Source organism: Miscanthus floridulus, chromosome 16, assembly GCF_019320115.1.
Source record: "Miscanthus floridulus cultivar M001 chromosome 16, ASM1932011v1, whole genome shotgun sequence".
NCBI classification, from domain to species: Eukaryota; Viridiplantae; Streptophyta; class Magnoliopsida; order Poales; family Poaceae; genus Miscanthus; species Miscanthus floridulus.
This window is the reverse complement of record NC_089595.1, coordinates 115,169,305-115,195,704: the sequence shown is the minus strand read 5'-3', so window position 1 is coordinate 115,195,704 and position 26,400 is coordinate 115,169,305. Positions and strand designations below refer to the sequence as shown.

General features: G+C 46.4%; 1 protein-coding gene and 1 pseudogene across 1 annotated transcript; both read left to right on the top strand.

Annotated features, from left to right (window-relative positions):
• Positions 1-15,547: 15,547 nt before the first annotated feature.
• Positions 15,548-23,862, top strand: LOC136513280 (protein SUPPRESSOR OF PHYA-105 1-like). The gene is made up of 7 exons (XM_066507273.1): positions 15,548-17,200; positions 17,964-18,121; positions 18,679-19,528; positions 20,505-20,651; positions 21,040-21,357; positions 21,449-21,508; positions 22,975-23,862. Exons 1-7 carry the CDS (start codon positions 15,548-15,550, stop codon positions 23,164-23,166), a joined length of 3,378 nt encoding a protein of 1,125 aa, XP_066363370.1. The 3' UTR covers positions 23,167-23,862.
• Positions 23,863-24,012: 150 nt separating this feature from the next.
• LOC136513281 (blue copper protein 1b-like) lies at positions 24,013-25,354 on the top strand (annotated as a pseudogene).
• Positions 25,355-26,400: the final 1,046 nt, after the last annotated feature.

The following is a 26,400-nucleotide window of genomic DNA, read 5'->3' as shown; positions in this document are numbered from 1 at the left end:
AAACATTGAAGCTTATTGTAATGAAGTTGGGATCAAGCATGAAGTCTCCGCAACTTATACTCAACAAAATGGTGTAGTTGAGAGGAAGAACTGGACTTTGATCACTCTTGCAAGGACAATGCTAGATGAGTACAACACCCCTGAAGCTCTATGGGCAGAAGCAATCAACACCGCATGCTATGCATCAAACCGCCTATTCCTTCAAAAGTTCCTTGGCAAGACACCTTATGAGTTGCTCAATGAAAAGAAGTTGGACGTCTCCTTCTTTAGGGTGTTTGGTTGCAAATGCTACATCTACAAGAAGCGGCAACACCTAGGGAAGTTCCAAAGACATTGTGATATTGGTTTTCTTATTGGTTACTCATCAAAGTCCAAAGCATATAGAGTATTTAATCATGCCACCGGTTTGGTTGAAGAAATATATAATGTGAAATTTGATGAATCTAATAGCTCCCAAGGAGCACATGAGAATCTTGATGATGTAGGTGATGAACCATTGAGGGAGGCTATGAAGAATATTCTGGTGGGAGACATCAAGCCAAAAGATGATGAAGATGATGTACAAGTCATTAATCAACCTTCTTCATCAAGTGTGCCACAAGATGGTAAAAAAGATGGGAGAGTAGAAAATGAAGATACTCATATCTCCCATGAGCAAATGGTGGTACAAGCACAAGATGTTGATGCTCCACAACCTCCTCCTCAAGTGGTCAATAGAAGAAATACATCTCTCCTACAAGATCATCCACAAGATCCATCATAGGGAGTCCATCAAAGGGTGTAATGATTCGATCTAAAAAACTTGCTTTATTTATTGCTCATCACTCATTTGTCTCTTGCTATGAGCCTACCAAGGTAGAAGAAGCTCTTAAAGATCTGGATTGGATCAATGCCATGCATGAAGAGTTGAACAACTTCACTCGCAATGAAGTTTGGACTCTTGAAGAGCGGCCAAAAGGTGCAAAAGTCATTGGAATAAAGTGGGTGTTCCATAACAAGCAAGATGATCAAGGTGTCGTTGTGAGGAACAAGGCAAGACTAGTTGCAAAGGGGTTCTCCCAAGTTGAAGGTTTGGATTTTGGAGAGACCTTTGCACCGGTTGCAAGATTAGAAGCCATCCGTATCCTACTTGCATATGCATCACATCATGAAATGAAACTATATCAAATGGATGTCAAAAGTGTATTTTTAAATGGCTTTATTAATGAACTAGTCTATGTTGATCAACCTCCCGGGTTTGAAGACCCTAGATATCATAATCATGTTTATAGGTTGTCCAAGGCACTATATGGGCTTAAGCAAGCCCCAAGAGCTTGGTATGAGCGCCTTCGGGACTTCCTCATTGAGAAAGGCTTCACCATTGGAAAGGTCGATACCATACTATTCACCAAGAAGCTTGATGGGCATATCTTCATTTGTCAAGTATATGTTGATGATATCATCTTTGGATCATCAAATGAAGACTCATGCAAAGAATTTGGTGAATTGATGTCGAAGGAGTTTGAGATGTCCATGATTGGTGAGCTTACATTCTTTCTTGGTTTTCAAGTCAAGCAAATGAAAGAAGGCATCTTCATCTCTCAAGAGAAATACACAAAAGATCTTCTCAAGAGATTCAAGATTGATGAATGTAAGCCAATCAAAACACCAAAGCCTACCAATAGACATCTCGACCTAGATGAGGGAGGTAACCTGGTTGATCAAACTCTCTACCGTTCCATGATTGATAGCTTATTATATTTAACCGCATCTAGGCCCAACATCATGTTTAGTGTGTGTATGTGTGCTAAATTTCAAGCTAATCCTAAGGAAACACATTTAATTGCCATAAAAAAATCCTTAGGTATCTTAAGCACATACCAAGCATTGGCCTTTGGTATCCTAAAGGAGCTATATTTGAATTAGTTGGCTATTCCGATTTGGATTATGCCGGTTGCAAAGTTGATAGAGAAAGCACATCCGGAGGGTGCCATTTGCTTGGTAGATCACTTGTGTCTTGGTCCTCCAAGAAACAAAATAGTATGGCTTTGTCCACCGCCGAAGCAGAATACATTGCCGCGGGTGCTTGTTGTGCACAAATATTATACATAAAACAAACTTTGCTAGACTATGGCGTAGTTCTAGAAAAGGTACCTCTTTTGTGCGACAATGAAAGTGCGGTAAAACTTGCAAATAATCCGGTTCAACACTCTTGCACCAAGCACATAGATATCCACCATCACTTTCTAAGAGATCATGTTGCTAAAAATGATATATCACTAGAAGGTGTAAGAACCGAAGATCAATTAATGGATATCTTCACTAAACCGCTAGATGAGGCTACATTTTGTTGATTGTGGAATGAGCTTAATGTGCTTAACTTTAGCAACTTCACTAAAAATTGAGCTTGTGTTGTCCCTTGCATTCATTGTAATATACAACATGTTTAATTTTTGGTAATGCATATAGGGCTTATCTAACATGGTTAAGATAACCACCGAAAAGCATGTGAAGAAGCTTAACCTTGGATCAAACTTGACAAGCAACTAGATTTACTTACAAGTATTGCATATGCATGGATGTTGTTTTGTCGTTTTGTTCCATTTGCCCTCTTATTACCTATTTTCTTAAAAAGAATTATAGCCTAAGGTAAAATATTTTGAAAAATATGAGGGTTTGAGAGAGGTCACTCACATCAGTCCCAATTGGTGTTTATTTGGATCTTATTTGAGTTGGGACTTGATTGGAAACAGGCAGCGCGGAGGAACATTGAAGTTTTGCTAGAAAAGAGTGACCGGACGCTGCACCGGACTCTGCAGTCTAGCGTCCGGTCAGTTCACAGGAGGTGAACAGAAGCTGAAGGAGTGATCAGACTCTGCATTTGAGCATCCGATCAGGAAGGGTTCCAGCGTCCGGTCGATCTACATGGCGTTAAAGGCAACTAACCGGACTCTGGCTGCGTCCGGTCATGGACCACCGGACGTGTCCGGTTGCGATTCCAAAGGAATTGGACCTCTCTAGAATCAACCGAACGCTGGGTGGTAGCGTCCAGTCGCTACCACCAGAGCATCCGGTCAGTAGATATCATGCGGCATCAGGTCTCTTTCCTGTTTCCTTCTCTGTCATGTCGGGGGACCCTTATTAACCTAATCACGTCGTGTGTTTTCCCTAATCACCATGCCTTCATTGTTCTGAGCCACCGCAAGCTCTAGCTGCTACGCTGCCCAGCTCCTCCACCGCCTTTCACGCGCACCTCTCGGCCAAGCCGTAGCCACCATGCCATCGCCAGCCCACGCGCACGCCATCTTCGCTGCTCCCCATGCCGCAATCGTCGCCGGTGCTTGCAGCATCACCACAGCTGCTGCTCCCTATGCCTCCACAGCCACGTCCGCACGCTGCCACCAGCTCACGCGCACACCGTCGCATGCTCCCGCGCTGCCTGCGCCTCCTAGTGCCACGCCAATGACCTAGCTCCAGCCGTGCAGCCAAGCTCCACCACAGTCCTAATCGCCGAGCTCGTGTCCTTCATCCTCTCGGCCGTTGATTCACCGCTTGCATTGCCACTCTTTGTCGAGTTAGAACTCTAACCCTAGCTGAGTCGGTGGTTCCCCGTGGGTCGCTTTCCTTCTTCTCGGATCACCAGTTCGTCAGGTAGCAAGTCACTCGCTTCTATTTCGTACCTACATTGCTTGCTCTCATAGGGTTTTCGCATCTATTAGATATATTGTATTTACTTGTATATCTATCTATTCCATCGTGCAGCGAGTCGGTGTTGTTGAGGTGATAGGTGTTGTCATCAGTTAACTCGGAGCCAAGCTCATGAGTACGGATCGAGGCCAAGCCTTGAAAGTGTCAGTGGACAATTGATCTTATCAACGGTAGTGGTTCTAGTCAGATCAGATGGCTCGCACCAAGAACATTGGTGGTGGTCCAGGAGATGATGATCGGAGGCCTCCACCTTGCCTGCCTATAGGTCTTAAAGGCAAGGTGATAAAGAAGACTGCATCCAAGAAGAGGAAGTACCCTAATGCAGAGACAGCCAGAGCAGCTGCAGTTGTTGAGGCAGTAGAGCGTGCTGAGAGAGAAGGTGCCCGCAATGGAGTTGTCATTGTAGATCATCTATCACCAGACATGCAGGGCAGACTTAAGGAGATTGAGCATCTTCATGGTAGTCCATCTAGGACTATCATGATGGTAGGACGATGTCTTCCCATTGTGGATCCTCAACCTCAGGGGGAGTCATAGCAGGAGTCACAGCAGTAGCCCCCACTAGCAGAGCCTCAGCCAGCTCAGGAGACACAGGAGGGACAGCAGTCACAACAGCCTCAGTAGGGTGAGGAGGGCCAGCAGGCCAAGGAGACTGAGCAGGCACCCCAGCCACTGCTACACCGCTTTGGTCGTACCCGGGTTCTAGTGTCACCAAGGCTGCCGACACAGTAGAGGGGATCACGTCCACCACCTCGTCCATAGGGTCTGCCTCCAGTGACCCACCTTGACTTGAGGACCGCCATGGCCAAGCAGGTTCAGTAGCTTCGCTTCGTGGAGTTTGATGTGTGGTTTCCACCCAGGAGGGATGAGAGAGCCTTAGAGGGATTCTATACACCGCTCTAGGAGGACTTCTACAATGCATATCTGAATAGTGGAGCAGTTTTCAGATCTCAGTGAGTTTGCAGCATTGAGGCTATAGTCGCAGCAGCTGGAGAGCATATTCGCCCCTACCTTACATATTTGCCAGGGCCGATAGATTTAATTGGATGGACTGGAGTATATGTTCCATCCTAGGTTCGTCAGTTTTATGCTTCTCTCTATATTGACCCACACCATAGATATATTCACTTTACATTCAGAGGCAGAGACTATAGGATGATGAGTCAGAGGGCTAGGGAGATACTAAGGTTATAGGAGCAGCCTGTCAGGTTATATGAGGTATGTTATGGATAGCAACAGCCTCTCAGGCGCCCTCATGGTGGTTTGGTGCCCCCTACAGATCTTGTGTGCCATTGCTTCAAGGAGCCCTTTGGTGAGGGGTCGAGGAGGAACCCTAGTGACCTTACTCCTATAGCTAGAGTGTTAGAGGCTATCATTAGGAGGACACTACTTCCAAGGATGGGATACCGAGAGGGCTTGACTCGCCTCCAGCTTTGGCTCCTCAACGCCCTGATGCAGCAGACTGTGTTTGATATTTAGGACCTCCTTCTATCAGAGATGGAGGATACTATAGCTGAGGGCTTCAAGGGTCACAGGCAGCTTCCATATGCACATTGGATCACATTTCTTATGCTTAAGGCTATACAAGTTAGGACTCCTAAGATGGTTGTAGAGTACAGAGGTGCCACCATAGAGTTTCCAGCTTATAACACGGCACAGAGGATCAGGCATAGCACTCCATAGGCACCCACTCAGCCTTGCCATCATCCAGATGTACCAGAGTCTATAGCTTAGCAGGATGAGATTATCAGAGGCATAGTCGCTACTGAGGAGGAGCAGCTTGAGGCTCAGGAGGAGAGGAGCGAGTCTAGTGATAGTTTGGATGATGACTACCTACCTATTCCTCAGATGCCTCCATGTAGACATGATGCAGAGGCTAGCAGTTCTAGCTCTGCTCCACCTGCATCGTAGATAGACCCTGCTTTGATTGCTATTCTTGAGCGGATGCAGCAGGATCAGGTACGACAGGCTTAGGAGACCGCTGCCAACTTTGCACAGTTTCAGGCTCGTCAGGATGAGTTCCAGCGATAGCAGCAGGTCCTCCAGTAGCAACAGCAGTAGATGCATCAGCAGCAGTTACTCATACAGCAGCAGCTTTTGGGATTTATGCAGCATGTAGTAATAGCACTTGGGGCTCCATAGTCACAGCTTTCACCCTAGCTTGCTCAGCCTGCCACCACTACGATGACTCTAGCAGTATAGCCCAGTGGGCTTTAGAGTCAAGGATAGCCTCCAGCTCCATTTGCTTCCCCCACAGTACAGGTGTCCCTGTGGTTATCCTCGCCAGTGGTAGCCCCGCAGTTCACACCACTTTAGATGGGCTTCACACCGGATCTGTCACCCTCGCTATTTGTACCTGACACGTCAGTCTCCAGGAGTCTTAGAGCATCTTTCAGCGAGTTGATAGGGATGCCTACACCACCACATATGTATGCCCTAGGTCCTTCTATAGCAGCTCCTATCGCCATGACTACTCAGAGGCTCCCTTCTTCTGTCGCATCTTCAGATCCTACGTCAGATATACCAGCAGCATCACAGGCAGCACCTGCTCCAGCTCAGACCCAGACCTCTTCAGCGATGCTTCCAGACATAGAGGGTTAGTCAGTATAGAGCTCAGGGTCAGATGATGATGGCGCCCAGTTCTAGCTTACCCCTCGTACCTCAGCGCCCGGCTCGTCCGCTGTAGCCCCATCGACTGACCCTTAGGTTTTGGTGTTTGACACCAAAGGGGGAGAGGGTTTGAGTATGTTGACTCAGGGGGAGCAACTTTTAGGGGGAGTCTAGTTAGCTATTAGTCTATTATATACATTTGGAGTTTTATTTGTATGATACACTATTACTATTATGCATCCGTGTGTTTACTTTCATGCATACTATTATATCTATGTGATAGTGATATCTACGTGATTGTGATATATGACATGTGTGCTCTCTACTTTGAATTCATTGATATGTCATATCACTTGTGTTATACTCATTTGTTTTTGCTTCCGCGTTTATACTCTGATGCAAATGAGCTTCACCACTTGTACTCATGCTTATTTCATATCTTTTGAGTACATCGTGTTGGCTTGGGTCATATAAGCGTGCCTAACGCTCTTGTTCTTATTGACAAAAGTTTATATGAACCAAGCATGTCAAAAACCTCACTCTTTTACATACTCGAGGTGGTATTGTCATCAATCACCAAAAAGGGGGAGATTGAAAGCATCTAGGCCCCTTGTTGGGTTTCGGTGATGACAATACAAGATTACTATGACTAACGTGTGTTTTGCAAAGGCAATTGAGTTAGGTCATAGTAATGGAGATCAATTGGGCAATCAAGGTGATCATGCCCCTACGATGGAAATTGTTTCGGTTTTCAAAAGATGGACGACAAGGTTAAGGATTACTAGTTCTAAGTGTCGATTAGAGTTGGAGAGGCACTTAGAGTAGTTTAGGACTTTTTTTCTTTGGCCATATTATTAAGGGGGGTATGGACGGGTAGCTTGACCTAGATGAGTCTAGTGAGTTAGGTGTGGAGCACACTTGTTAAAACTAGCACTAGGTAGCTCCACAATAGCCCTATGATCCTATGGAGCAAACTTCATTCACATATGTTCGAGAGTTGGAAGTGAATGGAGGGTCAAATGTTGACCGGACGCTGGCCATAGGGTTCGGTCAGTTCATTTGACTAAGGTGATTGCGTTCGGTGCGACCGGACGCTGAGGACCAGTGTTCGGTCGACTCCAGTAAGGTTCCAGAAGAGTGAATCTACGACCGGACGCATCCAGTCAATACTGATCGGACCCTGAGGATCCAGCGTCCGGTCGAGTACAGTAAGCATCTAGTGAGGGTTTAATGCGACCGGACGTGTCCGGTCAGTGGTGATCGGACCCTGCCTGCGTTCGGTCAACACTTAATCACTGGTGTGCGGGTTGAACTGACCGGAGTATCCGATCAACATGACCGGAGCGTCCGGTCACCCCGTAGAGGCACATAACGGTTCATTTTTCAGGCTGCCTTATAAATAGAAGCTCCACTCGTGTGTGGAGTCACTTTTGCTCATTCCAACAGCTGAGAAACACGTTTGTGAGTGCTAAGAAGAGCAAGGTCCTAGTAAGATGATTGAGATTTGAGAATCCCAGAGAGTAGCCTCATTAGTGAATCAAGAGTAGCAAAGTGTGCATCCACCGTTCTCATTAGGCTTCACGTGGTCAAGTGAGAGTTTGTGCTTGTTACTCTTGGTGATCGCCATCACCTAGACGGCTTAGTGGTGATTGGGAGCTTGGTGATCACCCGGCGGAGCTTGTGGGTGACCCAACTCAAGTTGTGAGTGGTTTTGGGTGATTCACTACGACGGAGTGTCGAAGAATCAACCCGTAGAGAGCACTTGATCCTTGCGCGGATCAAGGGGGAGCTACACCCTTGCGCGGGTGCTCCAACGAGGACTAGTGGGGAGTGGCGACTCTCCGATACCTCGGCAAAACATCGCCGCGTTCCTCTCTCTCCCTATTTATTTTGAGCATTTACTTTAAGCAATTCAATCATAGAATTGCCATGCTAGAGTAAGTTTGGAACATAGGTTGCAAGTCCTTTGTGCGTTAGATTGATAGAAACACTTTTCTAGGCACAAGGGGTTAATTGGGCTAACCGTAGGATTTACTTATTGCAAGAAAATTTAGAATTAGCCCAATTCACCACCTCTCTTAGGCATCTTGATCCTTTCAAGGGGTGAATACCCATGAGGGGTGGGATCATTGGACAACTTCCGCACAACCAAATCCAATCATTGAAACTCATTCTTCATGACAGTTTTGGCATATTTGTCCCATTGAACCTCTGATGCAATTGGGACTAACCGTCTAAAAATATGGCCTGATTTACCATAGTGAAGTACCCATCGATTGAGATGCCATCGTCATTTGAATTGCAATGAAGCTCATCATGAGCACTACCAAACAACTCAGAAAACAACGACCGATCATCGAACATGAGAGGCACCCTTTGTATTTCAACAAAACTGACATTTGCAAACTCATCTTCCTCCACACTTCCTCCATGATACAGGGTGACTACGTTGTCCATCTAGTTGGTATGCACAACATCAAAGTTATTACATGTTTAACTAATAAGGGTATAACTAAATTACATACATAATTAAGTATCCCACTGTTTACCTAAATAAATAAGTATCTAAACTACCTAGCTATCTATCTAACTATATAAGTAAAATTTTACTAACTACAGTCACTACAAGTACTACCTATATATAACTTCATTGCCTAACTATCTAACTTACAAATAAACTAAATAACTAAATTAACTACCTACAAAACTACATAAATAACTAACAATCAAACAATCTATTTAAATTAGCTAAATATATAACCTCTACATAAATAAATTGTCTCACTAAATACATAAATTAACTAACTAAATTACATCACTATATAACTAGATTAGCTAACTAAACTATCTAAACTAACTAAAATGTAAAACGAAATTACAGAAAATATAAAAAATTAACTTACCTGAGTTGGATGACGACCGGCCGAGGGAGAGGGGTGGCCTCACAGGGTGGCCGGTGGGGGGTGGGCGGCGACCCGCCGGCCGATGGGGACGCCGGGGAGAGGCGGGGGTCGTCCTCGCCGCCGGTGCGCGAGGAGGAGGAGGAGGATGGGGCGACGAGGGCAGCCGAGGGAGAGGACAGTGGCGCGGCCTGCTGTGGTGGCGCGGGCGGCCGGAGGTGCTAGCACGGGCGACGGCCGGAACGACAGAGACAGAGAGAGCTCGTGCCAGAGTCGAGAGGAAGAGGGAGAGGGCGCGCGGTATAGGTATAAGACCTCGACGCCAAGATCTGTGGCTCCGACCTCGGCGTCAGGATCCGTGGCGCCGACCTACATGCCACGTCAGCGCCACTTGGATGCTCCGTTGTTCCCGACTAGGCATCTCGACGCCAAAATCTACGGCGCCGAGGTAGGCCACGGCGTCGACCCCCAGGGTCCAAAGATCAGTTTACGTCGCTCAGGGGGTTAAACGTAAATTTTCTTAAAAAAAGTCCAAATTGCAAACAAAAAAAAAAGCCCCGCATGCCATGCCATCCATGCCGCGAGATAAATAAGAAAAAGGCCTCCGTCCCGTTATAGATGGACGGGTCACATGCTAATGCTAGGCGACTAGTACAAGTCATCTTTCCACTTGCCAGGAGAGTTCTTTTGGAACAATTTTTCTAAGAAGAAAACAACCAAAATATGTTCTCTTATACTACTTTGAAACAAAATGATCCAATTTGGAAAAAAACTTTAATTTCTTCTGATGTTCTAGCAACTAGAAACATTAAAAAAATGTTTCGCGGGATAGATGATCTATGAGGGTCTGTTTTGAGCAAAGGATTTCTAAAGGAATTTTGGAGAAATAAATTCCAAAGAAAAGAAATCACTTCATGATGTTTGGAATGAAGGAATGTTGAATCCCTTTCCAAGGGAAAACAAAGGAAATAAAACATCCACTCCAACCCAAGGAAAAGAATCTTTGCTCTTCCTCTCTTGCTATGCTTGCTCATGTTTCTGTAGTTTTTTTTCCTCCATTCCAAACAACTCAAAGTATTCGTTCTTGTGTTTTGAAATCCTATAGCTTTTCACTATTCACTCCATCTAATTCATGTGTTTTTTTTTCTCGTTCCTCTGTTTTGTATTCCTTCGTTCTAAACCTGCCCTGACTTGTTTGATCAGCGGAGCTTATGGCAGCTCAAATTTTTACTGCAGACTACCTAACTAGGAGTAGCTGGTTAGCTGGCTCTCCTCTCTCTCCTCCCAAACAGAACAGAGTAACAGGGCCCTTGGAGTACAAGTGCAGCGTCTCGCCGGAGGATCCTTTCTGTTTCCAGGCTCCGGGCTCCCGAATGGCCGAACGGGGCAAATAGAAAGTTGGAAACTGCAATGCCGCAGCTTTTATTTTTACCGCATTGCCTTCGCTCGCGGACGCCAAACGAGACAACAGCTAGCTGCCTCTCTAAGGACGGCGTCTCAAATAGGCAGCGAGATGAATTTTTTATATTATATTTAGGAGAGAGATGGCTAGAAGTTGACTCGCTAGCGCGGAGCAAATCGCCGTACCCGCAAACTTTCCCATAAAATCTGTGTTTTTGTATGGCTCCGTTCGTGTGTCCTTAAATCTGGCTTGATCCACTTCTTATTTCATTTGGAATAGTATTTTTTTTTCATAAATTTCTTTAAATTTATCCAAATTCTTTCAAAATTCCTCCAAGCGAACGGGGTCTATGTTTTGCATGTGTGCTTCTCTCTTTTTATTCTATCTAGTATGCATGTCCCTGACGATTTGCTGCAGCCCATTGCGAACGCCCTCATGAGCAGGAATGTATGGCAGTGGCACTGTGGCAGTGTTCTGGACAACGTCGCCTTCGGATACCACCAATATAGTATATATGCTATCTTCCACGAATGGGAAACAAGCGAGTGATCGATGCGCAAAGCTGCCTTTCGATTGCCCATGCATAGCCCCCCATACTGCCGTGCTGTTAGCTGTCACGTTTGCCTCACCCCCAAGAAAGAAGAGAGAAAGAAAACGAAGGCACGCAGGAGTCGCGGTGCACGACACGTACACGTACTATACCATGCAATGCAACAGCGCCCTCTTCGTTCCCGCTTGAACCGGCTTCCGTCACGTTGCTCGATCGATGCGTTCCACTGGGCGCTGGACGACGGAGACATCGGCGCTGGGCGATGGCGTGTGCGTGTGCATGGGCGCCCCGCCCAGCGCCCACACCACCTTGGACGGCTGGACGACCAGTGGGAGTACGAGAATATGGCCGGGTCCGGGGCAGAAAAATCTGGGGCCGGGGGCCGGCCGCTCGTGGCCTCACGATTATCCTATGGTCTGGCCGAGATCGCGCGGTGGGAAGCTGGGAATAGTTTAGGGGCCGGGGGTGGTGGCGGGCAGCGCCCCACGTCGCGGCCAGGCGCGCGGTGCGACCCGGCGCCTCATCGGCATGCCGCACGCACGCGGCTTTGCCCGCCATCGATCCCCATCCGTCCGCGCGGCCAGGGATTGCCTACCTGCCTGCCTGGGATGAGTCGTGGTCGTGGTTGGCCGACCAAACTAACTACTCCTCCTATGCGTATATCTGTGTCTGTCACTGAACTGCGTCTGGATTATGTGATTGATCGATGGAACACGCTGTGGCGCCGATGGTTGGTTGCTCTTCTTCATCATGTTATTATACGCGTAGGAGAGAGAAATTCTCGGTATTAGTATGGTTCAGCAGCAGAAAAAAAAACTCACTACTACAAAGGTAAAGTCCTTCGGGTAAAGTTCCAGCCTCATCGGTTCGCTTCTGTTTTTCTTTTTCAAGAAGAATCTCAGGTTTCTCCATTGAACGGATGGAAAAGGTTTGGTGCGGATTGCCGGCCGGGCTGCTCTTTCTCTTTGCATCATCATCACTTGTAAACAACCCTGCGTGCCATCGTGCTTGTGCCTGCTGCATGTACCACAGGCATGCCATTTCGGGAAGTTGCAGGCTTGTAGCGACCTTTGCTTTCGGTCGTGTCGTGCTTGTGAACCGTGGGGCCGGAGCTGATTGGTCGGTGCGCTGGAACTAGCCAACCCACCATCAATTTTTAATTTCCGCACTTCGACATCTTCGCTTATTATTTTTGTTCCCATAGGCAGGTTAGAAAACCTTATTTGCATGGCTAGGACGACTCACGCTCGTAAACTCTCTCTCTCTCACGTACTCAAACTCAATGGGTGATAACTAATGGAAGACATGGCTAGTAGTAATCCTTGCCTGAATGGATTTTTTAAACCCTATCTCCGCAAAGGTGGAAAAACACAAGTATCTAAGGCTTATATGCAAGTTCCTAGATTACAAACACATGAAATTCTTAACCCTATTTCCATCAACTGAAGTGCAGTTGTTTGATGGTTAAAAATTTAAATTAGAATTTGACCCTAACACCAAGCGATATTCAGTATATATGACCCATCATCTTCGATACCAAGTCATGCCCCTCTGTATTGATGTGCACTCACTGTTCACCCTGGGCATTCGGTCAGACCGAACCGATCGGTTCGGTTCCTCGGTCATTCGGTCAGTTCGGTCATCAGAAACCTGGGACCGATCGGTCTTTGCAAAAAACAAAGACCGAGGAAGTTCGGTCTCGGTTAGTTCGGTTCGGTCTCGGTCACGACCGAACTAACCGGACCTGAGTAGCAGCCACAAACAATAGCAGAATCTATAGCAATTTTTCAACAGCATGCTTGCTATTTGAAGGCAAAAAAATAACAACACAATATATAAAACAAACCACACATTATTATGACAAGTACATTGGATTGGGCCTCAATTCAATGGGCTTTCATCAGTACATTACGAACGAAGTCTACAGAACTACGGTCAGTTCGGTCACTTCGGTTAACCGACACATATGACCGAACTTCTATCGGTTACTTCGGTTAGTTGGGAGCCAGGACCGAACTCATGACCGAACTTTTCGGTCTCGGTCTTTTCGGTCTCGGTCTCGGTCTCGGTCTTTTTGGTTCGGTCTTCGGTCTTCGGTTAATTATGCCCAGAGTGACTCACTGTGGCCTGACCCACCATTAACGCCTTGTTGCTGCCCCTTACACATACCCGCTCCTGGCGCATCACCCCTGACCTTCCACCGCTTGACACTCTTCAGATCCTGCCGCGCCGCCCCTTACCCTCCACCACCTGATGTGTCGCCCGACGTGCCTCCGCCCCAACATGCCGCAGTCGTAGCCGCCACAACCGCCTGCGGGGCAACATGGCTGGCGGTAGTGAGGCCTTCTTCTTTTCCCCACGACCAATGCCCCTTCCTAGGATTCCAAAAGCCAATATAATAGGCATCTGAACAACCAAATTTGAGTTTTGGTCAATTTATACCAATGTTAGTTTGGTATTGAACCCAATTCGATTCCATGTCCTAAATATTGCACCCAAATAACCGGATAACCCCTTAGTGTCTTCTTTCTCCGGCTTTAAAATATATTTTCTAAGTTTCGTGTGTGTGCAATGGATTAGATTAGATGATCTAGAAAAATAATATTAGTGCCTCTTAGCACAGACTTAGTAACTTACCTCCTGTAAATTAGGACGTAACTTAGTGTCCATCTCGGTTGTTACTTTCTCATCCAACGGCTTACCCTGTACTGGATGACATTGACAACTGAGGCGACAAGAGTGGACTCCATGTACGCGTGAACTCGGACGTTCGGCGCATGCCCTAAAACTGCTACGTACTAGTAGCAGTAGAGAGCAATAGTTAGGGCATGTTTGGTATAAATTCTCCTCTAGTTTCACAAAGTTGTTTTTCAGCTTCTCACCAAACATGCCATTTGCAAAACATCAAATCTGTTTTTTCAGCTCATTTAGAACATGTTTGGTATAAATTCTCCTCTAGTTTCACGAAGTTGTTTTTCAGCTTCTCACCAAACATGCCATTTGAAAAACATCAAATCTGTTTTTCAGCTCAGTTAGGACATGTTTGGTATAAATTATCTTTTAGTTTCACAAAGTTGTTTTTCAGCTTCTCACCAAACATGCCATTTCATTGAATCTGTTTTTCAGCTCCCCTTCACTAATGAAACTGAGGTGGTGTATCAAACTGTCTCTTTAGAGATCGCCTCCAGAGGAGTCTCCTAGTGAGTAGTGGCCTATGCTGGTTTTCTTCCTCTGACCCCTCCTAGCTCACACCCGCTTCGGCCCCCTTCATCTTAGCCTCCGGCATCTCGTCGGCAGCTAGAGGGAGGTGGACCAGGCCCGCCTTCGTCTGTAAATTTCCTTTTAGCTTGTAGCTAGTTGCTCGGTGAAACCTCCATCCTATCTACATCTCGAGACTATTTATCCTCGAAGACACAGGCTGATCAGACAGTCGAGGGAAGCGTCGGCTGTGCTATCTGAGTGAGAGAACGAGGACCCTCGATGTTTCTATCGCGGCCACTTCTCGTGGGCCCGTGTCTCCGACGAAAGCATCACCTATGTCTACAAGAGCAGCAGATTAGCAGTAGCTTTTACTTGACTCTGCTCTGTAATCTAGGAATTCTTTTCTCATACTGGTGTACTGTGCTTTAATGTTATATATATTAAAAGTTGTTGTTGTAAAAAAAAAAAACTGTCTCTTTAGTTGGATATAGTTCTCAATTACCTTTCCACGAGTGGCTGGGCCGGCACCACAGAACCCGCACCGAACTACAGGATTCCTGGGCGAAACAAGCGGCCAGGGTTGCAAGAGGCCGCGACGACGCGCGAGCCCATGCCGTGGCCACTACTCGAGTAGCAGTAGTAGTTCCTCCTCGGCCTTCCACCGCTTCCCTCTCCTTCCATCCACTCATCCAGCACGCCACGCTCGCTCGCTCGCTCGCAAGGGGAGGGGAAAAAAGCAGGCGGAGCAGAGGGTCGGACGGCGAGAGAGAGAGAGAGAGAAAAAGGGAAACCTAGGCGGCTTTCCGTTTCGGGAAATTCCCGGGCGCCCCGTCCACGCTGCTCCCGGCGCCGGTGTCCGGGCCTCCGCACTCCCGCCGGGCCCTCCGCGGCTCGCCCCCGGTAACGTGTGGCCCTCTTTCGCCGCGGCGAATTCCGCTGTTTGGATCGGGCGAATCCTCCTAACCCGTGGCCGGGAACCGCTCGCGGGAGGGGGTCCGGGGCTTGTGGCGGCGCTGCGCTGAGGATGCGCCGCGAGGGCGGCTCGCTGCTGGTCTACTGCGCGCGCCCGCCTCGAGGTATGGCTCCCCGCCGCTGAATCGGTCCCGGTGGCGGTTTTTGGCTTTGCGCGACTACGCCCGTGCGCCGTGACCTTATTGCGCGGACGCCGCGCGGTTTTCGCAGGGTAGGTTTGGTGCGATGGAAGGGACGACGGCGGCGGAGGTGGGCGGCGCCGGCGCCGGTGCGGCCGGGGATGTGCAGATTAAGGGCGCCAAGGAGAATGGGCAGCCTGCGGCGGTGGCGGCGCCGCCGCCGCCGCAGCCGTCTGGCAGCGAGGCACTGGAGCCGGCCACGCCGCTCCTGCGGGACGACTGGTCCGAGCACTTCCCCTTCTTCACCTCGCTGGGCGGGTTCGGGGGCAGCTCGGACGGTGCGAGGGGCCTCACGAGCGTCGGCCTGTCCAATTCTGAGTCCAGGCCGGACAGCGTGACGCAGCGCGGCTTGGACCATGATGCGGAAGAGAGGGTGGAGGAGCTCACACTGAAGAATTGCATCAACGCTGATGTCCAGCCCGATGTTTCTGCTGGTGGGAGCACAAGCAGCGGGGATAGGCCTACTGTTATTAAGGGCCTGTGGGGTAACTTCACACGGATGGCCCGGAGAACTAGCGATTTGACCAGCAGGGAAAACGCCGCCACACTGAGTTATGGTGACATTGCAAACTTGAGGGCTGCTGATGCTTCTAGCAGGGAAAATCTGGCGACGAGCCTTGCCAACAATATCATCTCAAGGAACAACGATGTGTCCGGCAATGAGCCACCTGTGAGTCGTGTTGGATATGTCAATAATGAGTTCATGATGCCTTTTCGCAGCCAGCAGATTCTCTTGTCTCCATGGTCTAATCAGGACAGTGCTCTTAAAGTAAGTAGCTTCTCGAACAGGATTCTTGACCGGATGAGAAGTAAGACTGTGGCACCCCCATCTGGGGCTCTAGGATCACCACTTCAAAGCAAATCAAAAGGTAAAGGGGTTGCGTACCAAGGCGCACGGGAGGAGAACCAAGTGCAAGCTAATGCAAGACCCAGAGACCCTTTGGACAAGATTCCGACTATTCCTACCTCAGTTCATGATTCTATGGCCAGAGTGGACCCTATGCTTTTCAGTACTGGTGGAAATGTTTCGAAATCCCACTCCGAGGGAACTAGCCTGAGAGAACTGATTAAGCCTGGGCGGCAAACAATGACCAAGTTTGAGAAAATGCATTTATTTAAGCAGATCCTTGATCTTGTGGATAAGTGTCACGCACAGGTTTTTACTTTACAGCATTTGCGACCGTCATATTTTACGACCCTATCTTCAAATCAAGTTAAATATATCGGTTCTTATACTACACAAGATTTGCCAACATCAATCAAACAAGAGGTTGCTAGAGAAGATCTTGTGAATAGAAAAAGGGCTTTTGGCCATAGAATTGATCACCAAGGGTCTAATGGCCATGGAAATTTTATGCTGAAGTATCAAAAGGTTGGTGAGCAAGGCTCAGTTGCTACCAGGCGACCAGCAAATATGTTTTGGACTGACCAAATATGCGACAATCAAAATGAAGATGCCAATCCAGGTGTTTCGAGGCAAGAAAATTTTAGTTACACTGCCAGAGAACGTTTTAAGTTCGTCGAACCACATGGCAGTAATACATCTTGTGCTCAACATGTATCTAGTTCTGGCACCCAACAATCAGAATTTGAATTGAGGAATCTTGAGGAAAGCTGGTACAAAAGCCCAGAGGAGCTCAGTCAATTTAAAGGGACATTCCCATCAAACATCTACAGCCTTGGGGTTCTTCTATTCGAGGTATATCAAATACTTCAGTGCCATTTTTCTCAGCAGTATCCCTATTGGATTTTGTAGAAGTGATGTGACATTGTGCAACTGCAATTTGTAATTTTGCGGATGGTATATTACTAATCATTTACTAGCAAATTCAAGTGGTCTACCTAAAATCTAGTATGAGCGGTTGGACTTCCAACATGCATACCATGGTGTTTCCCACCACATGTTAAACATGAAAGGATAGCATGTCAGGAAAATTAAAAAACGACACAGATAATCACATCAATTGTGAGATAGTTGTTTCCCTTTCACATGGTGATCTCCATTGCCAATGAAAAAATGCGATAGGCATTCTGCTTTTTATTGGTGCATCAGCTTTTGGAATGCTGAAAGCACTTTGCTATGCAGCATATTTGCATCACACGTGCACCTTATAATGAATCTGGTTGTGGTTTCCATCTTTCCAATTGCTATTGAGGCCGAAGACCATGGAATTATGATAGTCTACGATTACCTTAGTTACCTGTGAATGCCGACTAATACCCTTGTTCTTAATATATGCATTATGTAGTCTCCTGTTATTATAGGATAATTCCACTTGTACCACTAGCACCATGCATGCACAGATTTAATTGCTTACTACTGAAACCACCCTTCAGTTGGACTTCTCTACTTTCCGTGTCATTCTGTAGATTATATATCCTCTTGTTTCTGACTGATGTGTAAGATCCTATCTTAAGTCTGCCAGGCAAGGTATTTAATAAATCTATAATATTTTTGTCAGCTCTTTTGCTGTTCTGAGACATGGGAGGTGCACTGTGCTGCAATGTCAAATCTTCGCCAACGCATCCTGCCTCCAAATTTTCTTTCAGAAAGTCCCAAGGAGGCTGGCTTCTGCCTTTGGTTACTGCATCCAGATCCTTGTTCAAGACCAAAAGCAAAGTGAGTTTATTCATCTCTCTCATTTGGAGGCAAAATAAGAAAAATGCTTACTGATTACTGATTAGTAAATTAGTTTGATATAAGTAAAGGCCAACCTTCTTCTATCTGGTGAATTTTGTACGGTACAGTTGAGTTTAGATAACTGTTTGTCCTATGGAAGAAGTGCTAGAGCTTTGAAATATTTTATAGCATAAATAAGCTCTATCACACTCAGCTTCTTATATTTGTTACTTTCTTTGCTTCTGTTCAACACAACTGTACTTCTAGTTCAGGATTTATCTGATTATTTAGCTTTGTCTATAATCCATACCATGAATTTAAATGTTTACCTAACTTATGCCCTGAAATAACACCCTAAGTTCATTTAGAAGTGTTCGACTTAGAAAAGTGTTTCCAAGTATAAGGATTACGCCATTCATCGCATGTGGAAATATGTTAGATATGCTTAGTATTATCCCTTTCGTGCCCTTTTAGCTGATGTTTCTTTGCCGTCTGAAGACTGGAAATAATAATTATATAGCTGTTCGTGCCTAATAGCGAGCTTACTGATTTTTCAGAGAGATTCTTGGATGTGACTTGATAAATGAGGGTCGGGATTTGTCCTTGTTAGATCAGACACCAGTTTCCATCAGTGAAGATGACACTGAATCTAGTTTGCTACTTAACTTCCTTTCTCAATTGAAAGAAGAAAAGGAGATGCTGGCTGCCAAGTTATCAGCAGAGCTTGGAAGCTTAGAAACAGATATCACAGAGGTTGAGAGAAGACACTCAGCAAGAATGAGATTGAGTTTAGAGGACACGGATGTACTGCCAAGTTCTGGTGCTTTGTCAGGAGCTTCTGTGAGTGCCCTTCAAGGTGCATTGCTCTCAGGTTTGCTACCGGCATCGTGCAAGTCGAGCATATATGAGGAGAGGGTAATGAGGAATTTGGTGCAGCTTGAAAATGCATATTACTCCATGAGGTCCTCTGTGGACACTTGTGAAACTAATGCAATCAAACGTCCAGATAACGAGGCATTGAGGGTCCGTGAAAATTTCCATCAACTTCACAGTGATTCTGATGCTAAGGGTGAGAAAACAGACCGTCTTGGATGCTTTTTTGATGGTTTATGCAAATATGCCCGGCACAATAGGTTTGAGGTACGAGGAATTCTTAAGAATGCAGATATACTTAACTCTCCGAATGTCATCTGTTCGTTGAGTTTTGATAGGGATGAAGAATATTTTGCTGCTGCTGGAGTTTCAAAGAAAATAAAAATATTTGAATTTGATGCACTCTTAAATGATCGTGTTGATATTCATTACCCACTGGTAGAGATGCCTAGCAAGTCCAAGCTTAGCTGTGTCTGTTGGAACAACTATATAAAGAACTACCTGGCATCAACAGACTATGATGGCACTGTTCAGGTATGTATCTAACTGTATGCTGCTATATAATTCCCAAGATACCCATTTATCTTATCATCCATGAACAAATTGGCATATTTTTCAGCCCTTGCGTGTAGTTTTCCTTTATTTCTTTTGATGACACCATCTATCCGGTTCAGATGGATTTGATCTTATATAATTTGGTGATGCTGCTTTTAGTAATGCACCGAAAAATGCTGACTGTAAATTTGAGATATTGTCAATCTAATTAGATTGGTTTATGTTGTGGGCACAGATCTGTGTTCCATAAGCTGTCTACTGATTTACACTTCACATCCTCATAGTTTTAGCTTTGGTGAAGGCATTCTGTCTCCTGTGCCAATTTCTTCTGTTTGGATGCCTTCTTTGTGATCAGTATTATTATCTGAGAGGGAGCACAAGTAATCAAGTATGTTGATTGTTAAAACAAGCACTGTGAAGGTGAATTTGGTGAGCTTTAGGATTACTGGTCATTGTTTGAGAATTGCGTTTTCTTTTGTTGAGTTTGATGCACATGTTCCACTGAAAAGCTTAAGGGTTTGTTTGGCTGCACTTCACCCCAATCCACCCCAATACATGTGGATTGGGGTGGATTAGAGTGCAGCCAAACAAGGCCTAAGGTGTTGAGGATAACAGGGGTAGTTATTTATGTAGGCAGGTCAATAACATCATTTCATATCTAGACCACTTGGATCTTCTAGTTGCTTCATGTGAAAAGCAGCATTCCTTATCATTTAGCATTTTTAGCCCTCAGCAATGCTCAATCGCTACATGTTTAATTTTTGAGCTGCTACCTTTTCCCCTCGTTTATAATTTTATTATGGTTTGGATACCTCTTTACTGTTCCCTTGATACTTTACACCAAAGAGCAAAAGCCTCTCTGCTATAAGCATCATGCTCTGGGAGATGGACTTTGTGTTATTCCCGTGTTTCCTTTTTTTTAACCATTTGGCTTCATTATTATTGTGAAATGCAGCTATGGGATGCCAGTTCTGGTCAAGGATTCACACAGTTTACAGAGCACCGGAAAAGGGCTTGGTCTGTGAGTTTTTCAGAAGTCGACCCTACTAAGTTGGCAAGTGGTAGTGATGATTGTTGCGTGAAAGTATGGAGTATTAATCAGGCATGTTACTGAAATACATCCACTCTTTTCTTTTTCAGCTTACGAGGCAGTTTTCTTACTTGAGTACTTATTTTGAGCATGGGTGTTATGTCATTCATATCTTGTGTATCCTGTTAAAACCATTTTAGATAATTGATACTTAAGGTGAGACAGAGACATATCAAAGTCTTCGTTCAAAAAGAAAGACATACCAAAAGTCATCTAAGCTGTCATTTTTTTGGCTGCCCCTTGAATGATAACTCAAACATATTTTGAAGGCTGAAAACTAAACAGAGTACACAGAAATCTGCAGTGCATGTGTGTAGACGGTCGACCGTTGACCCCTACTTTTATCCCCCATAACTTCAGTTCATACTATGTTTTAATAGCATTTATTTTTTTTTCTCAGAGAAATTGTATTGATACAATCAGAAATGTGGCGAATGTATGCTGTGTACAATTCTCTCCATACTCCTCCCACATGCTAGCTTTTGGTTCAGCTGATTACAAGATATACTGTTATGATCTGAGGAACACAAGGATACCTTGGTGTACTATTTCGGGACATGGAAAAGCTGTCAGTTATGTAAGGTTCTTGGATCCAGAAACACTTATCTCTGCATCAACCGACAACACATTGAAGATATGGGATCTTAACCGGACTAATTGCAGTGGATTATCTACCGATTCTTGCAGCCTGACTCTGAATGGTCATACCAACGAGAAGGTATGAGAAGGTTTTATGTACTGCATGTTTGTTTTCTTACATTAACTTGTTTGTGGAATTAATCTGAACCTTACTAATAATGCTTGTGCAGAATTTTGTAGGGCTATCTGTTAATGATGGATACATAACTTGTGGCTCTGAAACCAATGAAGTGAGTATTTTGTTTCATGCATACATTTTCCCTGTCATGCAGCACTTGTTTTAGTTAAAACACAGTTAGGAATTGATTTTTTTAAGAGTTTTACCTCTGCTTTTAAGAAAGCAATGTAACAGTACAAGAATTACTAGGGTTACCAGTTACAAAGAAAGAACTCGATAACAAAAGCCCTAGTACAAGCACTAAATTTCGCCAACATCTGAGACAGAGCATCATGTTACTGGGCTTGAACCCCTTGAGCCAACTCATAATGGAGTCCTTCACCTGGGAAATTCGCTCCTGATCCTTCTCCTTAAGGTTGATGCCACCTCTGCATCAATGATGACGCAATGTAGATCACATCAGTTGGGGCCTTAGGTAAATGCTTTTCAATTGCCATCTTATTCTTGGAAGTCCACATAGCCCAAGCAAATCCTGCAAAAAGGAATTGAGTTTTCTTCTTCAGTTACAAGCTTCTGACTGAACATCTATGTGTTGAGCACATTGGTATGATCAGGAAATTGTGTTTCCCCCCCCTCTCCCATAGGCCATAGCACAAGGCTATTACCATGGAGGCATGGACCTAGTCTCTCAGCCTACTCAGGTTCTCAGTAATATGACTAACAATCACAAGTGTTACATTTTTTCTCTGCCCCCCTTTGGAAAAATCACCTTTATCTATTTACTACAATTTGCGAACCACCTATGTCATCCTTACAGTAATGATTCTCAATTTCTAATGTTGATGCTGTGGTTATCTCTAGTACTTAAAACCGTGGACTTGGTGTTGATGTGCCTGCCATTCCACCATTCTACCCCCTATATTTCCCTTTATTTATCCACCCAGCCACTAAACACAAATCAGTTGCACTCCCTACCCCAATCTTCTCAAACAGCTTTGTCATGGAACCAACTCATGCATTTCTTTGATTTTAGTGCTGTTGCAACGCACAGGCAATTTTGGTAGTTACTATATCACACCAAGCAAGCGGTAGAGTCTTACCGCCTGTGACCGGAAGGTCCCGGGTTCGAGTCGCGGTCTCCTCGCATTGCACAGGCGAGGGTAAGGCTTGCCACTAACACCCTTCCCCAGACCCCGCACAGAGCGGGAGCTCTCTGCACTGGGTACGCCCTTTTTTTACTATATCACACCAAGGTGACAGACTGCAAGTTGGATTGACAATCTGTTGAGAGTTACTAATATGGAACGTTGCACTGGGAAATCTTCAGCTTCTGAAATGCAGTTCACATATTTATTTATGGCAAATTTTGTATTTGGAACCAAGAAACATCTGTATTTTGATTTTGCCAATGAAAAATTGCATCTTTTGTTTTTGCTACTTGTTCTTTGGCAAATCTGAAAATCCTCCCAGTTATTCATTGGAATATCAATGGAGCATATTGATTTTTATTAACAAAAGAAACATATCGATGAATCTATTAAGTAGAAGGATTGCTCATATGCCTTTTGGTGTGTGCAGGTGTTTTCTTACTACAAAACTTTCCCCATGCCAATAACTTCTCATAGGTTTGGTTCTATTGACCCGATAACTGGACAAGTGACAAATGAAGACAACCAGCAATTTGTGTCGAGTGTTTGCTGGAGAGGGAAGTCAAACATGGTAGTGGCTGCCAACTCCAGTGGTAGCATCAAAGTGCTTGAGCTTGTGTGAATGATTCAATGGGAGTCATATTGGAGAAGAAGGTTCTAGGGTTGCCATGCGGGCCTGTGAATGCTTCCGTGCCCTTGGTGATGCTCTGATGGCCCTGCTTATCCAGTGTCTGCATCCTCAATGGAAGCACTAAGTATTGGTTACCTCTTCTAGGTCTGTGTTTCACTGTTTTGCCAGGGCACTAAAATATGCGACTGCACTATGCAAGCAACCTACAACACCGATCATTGGTTATTGGAAGCTTTGCTTGAAACTCTCAAGCAAACCAAAGAGAATTTTCAAGAGTATGATGGCTTCACCTCTATTTGTTGTGCTTGTAAATCTCTGGCATTTTGATATGGTACCTATTCATCGAGGGCCCCAGGTCTGTACAGAATTTGGTGCCCTGGGCCTGATGAAATATACCATGCAAACTTCTTTTGGGCTAGAGAGGCTGCCGTGTTTGATGTGCGCGGGACTTGCTATGGCTGTTAAGAGCAAACAATAGAAAGAAAGGAAAAATGATCCTGTAGCTCAAAGAAGTTAATCGTGCTGTGTGAATGTTTCAAGGAGAATGTGTCTAATAATAATTGTCTATCCCCCTTCATTATTGTACATATATTTAGGGCTGCCTAATGAAAGGCCTTGTAACTAGAGTAGAATCCTCAAAAGACGATCATGAGTTAAGTATAATGAATGGCCTTCTCAAAAGATTAATTAATGGCAGATTCATACATGTAAGTGGTTATTCTATTGATGTTTTGTCTGGAACAAGTGGACTGTAGCACGGCTGCAGACCTGCAGTGGAGCTCTGCCTATTTGCTTACGCCTGCGCACGCGCTGGCTGGCCAAGTCTTTTCCACTTTTCCACAGTTGATGTTCGTTTGCCTGGCTGGCCAAGTATTTTGCATTTTCGAGATATACGAGCTGAGGGTGTATCTGATCAGCGACATACAGGAACAGAGCATCAGAACTGGAGAATAGAAAACAAAAGCGAAAATTGCAAACAGCAAAGGGGTTGCATGAATCAAGCAGAGACGGGGGACTGAATTTGTTCACGCGACCGGCCAAACATGGAAAAAAAATCACAGGTGTGTATACTACTACAACGGTTTCCCATCTGTGACCCCCAATGATTTGCCAACTTTGGAGCGGAGAGATGGCAGCAAACCCGTCTCAAAAATAGGCAGACGTCCATGGACTCAACCAAAACTCCTCAATTTGCCTCCAATTTTGCTCGCCGCGCGCCGTCCCCCCTCCACCTACGTCTCCCTTTCTGCCATTGCAATCTTTTCATCCTGGAGGGGAGGGAAGGGAAGCTTCTGTCCGGCCTAGGGAGAGAGGGCGCGAGGAACAGGGGCTAGCTAGCAGAGGAACAAGAAGAAGCGAGGAGCAGCAGGGTCGGCGGTCGAGCATGGAGCGTAGGAGGAGTCGGCACGCCTTGTTGCTCTTCTCCGCCGTCATGGCGTCCCTCGTCTCCGGCTCGACTGCCGGGATATACCACATCGTCGGCGCCGGCAAAGGGTGGCGGATGCCCCCCAACAGGACGTACTACGAGGACTGGGCGCGCACCAGGCAGATCAGCATCGGCGACAAGCTGAGTAAGGCGGCCGCGCGCGCACTTTTGATCAATTTCCACGACGCGTGCTGTGCATGCATGAACGATGATGATGAACCGGTGCTCTCTTGCGTTCATTTGGCTACCACCAGTGTTCCTGTACCGGAGCGGGGTGCACAACATCGTGGAGGTGCCGACGCGGGAGCTGTTCGACGCGTGCAGCATGCGCAACATCACCAGCCGGTACCAGAGCGGGCCGACCATCATCGAGCTCACGGATCCCGGCCAGCGCTTCTACTTCTGCGGCGTCGGCGAGCACTGCGAGGTCGGGCAGAAGCTCGCCATCAACGTGCTCCTCGTCGCGCCGCCGCCGCCGGACACGGAGGACGACGACGACGACGCGGACAGCTCCGGCTCCTCCGCCCGGCTCTTGGCCCACGCGGGCGCGGTGCTCGCCGCCGCCTGCCTGTGCCTGGCGTCCGCGCTGCTAATGGCCGTGTGAATTGGCACGCCGCCGCCGTAGATTGGCGATTGCTGACGGCGTTGCTTGCTGATGCGTGTATGTGTATCCCTTACGCGCTCATTGTAGGACAGGACTACGCTTCCATTTTTCATGACGAGTGAAATCAGTAACAGTAAGGCTTGTCCATTTCGATTTTTTATTTTTATTTTTAACATTTTTTTAAACTAATTTTAAATCTAACACTGTTTTTTTTTCTCTCCAAAACTAACACTTTTGGCCGCGCCTATTTTCCTGGCGCGGCGAAACGCATGTGCCGCACCATATATGGTGGCGTGGCGAGAGGATGATATGGCGACGACCGGGGCCCTGATCGGTGGCGCGGCAGAGCCGGCTAAAGGCCCGCGGCCCGGTCCCGCGTTCCTGCCGCGCCCACCGCGCCTGGCCGCCTGGCCGCCGCGCATTCGCGCCCGCCGCGCCAGCCAGCCGCCGCGCGTGCCCGCCGCCTCGCCTGCTCGCCGCGCTTGCCGCAGGCAGCGCCAGCCCGTCGCGTCTGCCGCCGGCTGCGGCCGCACGCCGCGCCACCCCCTTCGGCCACGCACGGCGGCTGCCCATCGCGCCACGGACATCCACCGCGCCCGCCACTGCCCTCACTGTAGCGCCCGCAACTGCCGCCGCCGCCCTCACTGCCGCGCTATACACCGCTCCCAACTGTCGCACGCCCTTCTCTCTATCCCGTGTCCACCCGCCGCCGCCGCCGAGGCCAGCGCCCGCGCCTCCCGGCCCGGTCTAGCGCGCCGCCGCCGCGAGGACGAGCGCCGCTACCGCGAGATACTCCCCTAGTGTATTTGTTGATTGAATCGACATTGTTAGTATAGTAAATTAGTAAAATAAATAAAGTTAGTATAATTAGTAAAGTATAGTTAGTATAGTTAGTAAAGTTAGTTAGTTTAGTTAGTACAGTTAGTGAGTATAGTTATACATTAGTTGTTGTAGTTAGCCTTGTATAGATGTTAATATTAGATTAGTTAGTATAGTTATAGTTAGAATATGTATTAATATTACTATGGACATTATGTACGGCGATTTCGATGAATTGATGAAGTTTCTTGAAATGCTTTTATAGATGGATTGTGTGTTAGAGTTTTTTACGGAGGAAGTGTTAGGAGAGAAGATGGTATGTTTGAGGATATAGAAGAAGAATTGGAATGGTTTGATAAACCTCCTAGCTTTCAAT

Coding starts and splice junctions, on each gene's coding strand:
- LOC136513280 (XM_066507273.1), top strand. CDS start 15,548: ATGGAAGGGACGACGGCGGCGGAGGTGGGCGGCGCCGGCGCCGGTGCG. Junction 18,122..18,678: donor TGTTCAAGACCAAAAGCAAA/GTGAGTTTATTC, acceptor CTGATTTTTCAG/AGAGATTCTTGGATGTGACT. Junction 20,652..21,039: donor AAGTATGGAGTATTAATCAG/GCATGTTACTGA, acceptor TTTTTTTCTCAG/AGAAATTGTATTGATACAAT.